The following is a 3,907-nucleotide window of genomic DNA, read 5'->3' as shown; positions in this document are numbered from 1 at the left end:
ACCCCCGCCTCGTCGCCCGCCGCCGGATCCGCCTCCCCAGCCATGCCGCGCGCAGCCGCTCGAGCCGGCCGCGTTGACCCGATCTGAATGTGCGCTCAAGCGTCGTGCGTGTGTAGTCGGCCCGCATAAAAAAGGATCACGGGTTGATACTCGAAAATATAAGGGCCTTTTTGTAAAACCGAAACGTTTTCTCATATTAGTCACTTAAAAGAGGACTGCGGGTTCAATTATCATAAAACACAGGGACTTTTCTGTAAAACTACCACGACGGTAAGCAGGCGGGCAGAAGCGATAATCGCTTTATTATTATATATAAGGAAAGATATCCCACCCATCACCCTCAAGAGAGGTAAAAGAAAAACTCTCATGTGCAATGCACGCATAACTTAGGACTTCAAACACCTCATGTATCACCATAGGAATGTGGTCAGAAATAAATCTCTGGCTTGCTACATTTGCACACCGTCACAGAGCCACATAACTAGAGTAGTACTTGTAAGTTTACACATACAGCTGTATAGACTGGACATGCCAGCTTCACATTTCAGGTTGCAACTTACAACAACTCTAGGGAGGGAGACAATATGATGTGCACGTCAGCCAATAGGTTTTCATGTTGAATGGCAGATGCTCAAGACTTCAGCGAACTGAAAGACCATTGGAGATATGATCATCAATTTGATTTGCTCAAGTCTCCAAAACTGTCGGTCCGAAACACAAGCGGAAAATTTTAACGGCTGAAACGCTCCGATATTGACTTTGGTATGAGGCTAGTTGTGCTTGATTGTTTCTCTAGCCTGTGTCAAGTAGAAAGCATCACTGTTATGAAATTGCACATGCACGTGAATAAATGATATGGCAGTTGAATGCAGAAGGGAGTAAAAACCTCGCAATCTCTTCTACAGATTTCATTATTTGCTCTGAACTTGTTTCAATCACTTGTCCTCCCAGTATCATTTCATCCAAAACTGTGTGAAGCTGCAATTCATCATATTACAATGAACCAAGAGAAGAATGGTCGTTATTTTGAAGTATTATTGATCATCACTATGACATGAGAAAAGGCTGTTGATGAACCATTGGTGTTTGATCTGAACTCTGAACAGAAAGAGTGTGCATCTCTACATATATGCACTCCCAGCAGTTATATGGTGTAGACACTACAGAAAGAAGGGGATAGAGCCATGGAGAGCAGTAGCATCATAGGCACCAGCAGGTTTAGAGTTTATGCTGGGCGAAAGGTGGCCCTAGCCTTCCATTCCAAAAGTTCTCAAGTATCGATTATCAGCATTGCTTACTAACAAAAAGTTATCGATCCTCTTTTAACAGGTCCATTAGCATGTTATATTGGATTGGCCCTTCCTACACTTTTCTTCAAGCTCTCTGCCAGACTGCCGGTGGACTACAGGACACTAATGCTCACTTACAGTTAAGTTGTCTAACAGCTCGAGAAGATTTGGTATTTCATACCTATTTGTTTATCCTAATCTATATAGAATTTATAAGTTACCATTTCAATTGTGATGTTGATCTTTGGTTGAGATGTAAACTAAATACTACATGCTTCTGTAAGTTTGAGGTGCCCACTACCAAGGTACTACAGAACTTCAGTGAAACACCAGCATGATTTAACAACATATACTTTTAAGTCGGAGAATGCTTCTTCGAATTCCAACTGTAAAAATTTGGTCAGTAGTGGAAAATGAAACAGATATGCAGTAATCTAGCATTGTAGGTCTTGTTAGATTCAAGTATTTGTTTGGGCAGTTGCATATGATTTTTATGACCCATGTATCAAAAAGCTACATGCTGCAAACGAGGATAAAAAACACCAATGTTTTTGTGGTCTTTATTTATTATAGCAGTGACTATCCAGAGTAAATACCAAACAAAGAGAATCATTGTACCTTGTTGAAGTTAAATACAATGTCAAGCTCACATACATTCTTGAAGCACCTATTCAATGTTTCAACAAAAACTGTGACAAAGAAGGTTAGTTTATCTCTTCAAAGAGGTCATAGAAGAATCTTAAAGTGACAAACAGAGGAGAAAAAAGATGAACAATTCACCAAGCGCTAGATGTAAAAAAGACTGCATGTTTGTGGTAGTGGTAGTGCAGTGACACTTTTTTAGAACCGATAGTAGTGCAGTGGTGTGCATAAGTGTTTAGCAACAATAAGAATTTTTGCACTGGGAATACGGAATACAAAAATGTAAACAAGTAGTGTATGGATACTGAACTGAAAGAACCACAGTAATGAGATAAACAGTCACCGGAGGAAGTAGACTCTGTACCGAAACATTTCAAATAATGCGAAGCATGGTAACACACTGAACATCATTAGTTCCTCATGCAAATCTATGGAGCCTCATTTTTCCATTGCACACAGCTATCAATTATAGTAATGAAAGAAACAATTCCGTGGGAAGGAGTTAGGTTACCTTGTACAAGGTCGAGCATGGCAAGCTCATTCTCAGAGCTATCAAAGACAAAGACGAAGTATAGTGTCGCCAAATGCTTGTAGACCAGTCTCGTTCCCTGCAAATTGTAAACAAGAAAATCAAACGTCTTTTCCCCCTCACAGTTCATTGTAGGTAAAATGGAAAAAGGCTACCCTAATAATTCAGTTGTTTCCAACTTTCCGTCACAAAGTTAACTTAGGGGCAAATTTAGTTTTACAATTAGCAAATGTTTGCAGCAACACGCGCTACATAGCTGTTCGCCACTCTCCTTCAAAAAGATTTCTGAGCATTTGCATACCTAGTTAATGGTAGTTTAGCCTGTTTATATACAGATTGACAAACATTTCAAACATTGCTGTCATTTTCTGCCTTTTGCATCAGATATACTACCACCGGATTAGCCTAGGATAGCTGGAGAAGGTTCACTACCGGTCCAAAGATTGCATCGGCCTCGACGAAATTGCTCACACCCTCGGGCCTCGCAGATAACACTGCAAGAAGAGGCTCCATAACTCAACCACATCATCCATACAGAGGGCGAAAGAACAAGGAAAGCGAATCGTGTGTACACATACACTGGAAGACGCCGCGGACCAGCTCCTGGTGCTTCTCCGAATCCTGCAGCCACCGATTAATCCGTGAGCGGGACAACAGACAAAAACAAAGTGCAGAGCTTAGTCTCTAAGGCGTTTCATCAAGCACATGGAGATCTAAAGATGAAGCGGTTCTGGATTTGGGTGGGGAAATTGGCCGAGCAGCTGGTGGATGGGTGAAGACTGGAGAAAGGGCGTGAGGAGAAATAAGAAGGGGCGGCGACTGGAGAAGGTTCGGGACCTGGAAATTGTAGAACTTGAGGAGGCGGGGCTTGCCCAGAGTGCTGATAACCATCACCGCCTGGATCATGGCCGCCGACGAGGAGGAGGACGCGAGCGAAACGACCAGATCGCGACAGCTTTGCAGGGGGCATTAAAGAGAAGAGCCGCTGTGATTGGGGACGATAGATGAATTTACATTTATGAAGGTGCCGAGTGATTTTATTTCAACAAAGGCGCCTGTAGCTCAGTGGATAGAGCGTCCGTTTCCTAAGCGGAAAGTCGTAGGTTCGACCCCTACCTGGCGCGTGCATTAATCGTTTTGTAGGATTTTTTGCCTACTTTTCTTTTTCTTGAGACTTTTTTCGGTCTATTCTGTAGGACTATTCGTTCATACAATTTTTTGTGTGACCAACCTATACTTTTTTCTCCTAGCGTGGCAGCAAATTTATGTTCTTTGTTGTACCGTTTGTAGGGTCTTTTGTGTCTACTTGTAGTTAACCTTCAGACTTTTTTGATCGTCAGATTGTTCATGAAGGGGGTGAAGTTGGTGTTGCGTAATTGTAAAATATAATCACCAACGTGGAGGGGCTCTTCATCCCCACTTCTTTTTTAACTAGTAAATGCGCACG

At 42.2% G+C, this 3,907-nt stretch overlaps 1 protein-coding gene and 1 non-coding gene across 2 annotated transcripts; one reads left to right on the top strand and one right to left on the bottom strand.

Annotated features, from left to right (window-relative positions):
• Positions 1-374: 374 nt before the first annotated feature.
• On the bottom strand, positions 375-3,455 carry LOC125552453 (AP-3 complex subunit sigma). Its single transcript, XM_048716005.1, has 7 exons — positions 3,298-3,455; positions 3,039-3,081; positions 2,893-2,954; positions 2,443-2,539; positions 1,908-1,978; positions 887-978; positions 375-797 (listed from the first exon to the last, which is right to left on the bottom strand). The coding sequence occupies exons 1-7, from the start codon at positions 3,364-3,366 to the stop codon at positions 731-733; spliced, it is 501 nt and encodes a 166-aa protein (XP_048571962.1). The 5' UTR covers positions 3,367-3,455; the 3' UTR covers positions 375-730.
• Positions 3,456-3,511: 56 nt separating this feature from the next.
• TRNAR-CCU lies at positions 3,512-3,584 on the top strand. The gene has a single exon. It is a non-coding gene; the product is annotated as a tRNA-Arg (tRNA).
• The last annotated feature ends 323 nt before the right edge of the window (positions 3,585-3,907 follow it).

The sequence above is a fragment of the Triticum urartu genome, chromosome 4, assembly GCF_003073215.2.
Source record: "Triticum urartu cultivar G1812 chromosome 4, Tu2.1, whole genome shotgun sequence".
Taxonomy (NCBI): Eukaryota; Viridiplantae; Streptophyta; class Magnoliopsida; order Poales; family Poaceae; genus Triticum; species Triticum urartu.
Note: the sequence above shows the minus strand (reverse complement) of the source record. Positions and strands in the feature narration are given on the sequence as shown.

Coding starts and splice junctions, on each gene's coding strand:
- LOC125552453 (XM_048716005.1), bottom strand. CDS start 3,366: ATGATCCAGGCGGTGATGGTTATCAGCACTCTGGGCAAGCCCCGCCTC. Junction 3,082..3,297: donor TCAAGTTCTACAATTTCCAG/GTCCCGAACCTT, acceptor CGGTGGCTGCAG/GATTCGGAGAAGCACCAGGA. Junction 2,540..2,892: donor CCGATGCAATCTTTGGACCG/GTAGTGAACCTT, acceptor TACAATTTGCAG/GGAACGAGACTGGTCTACAA.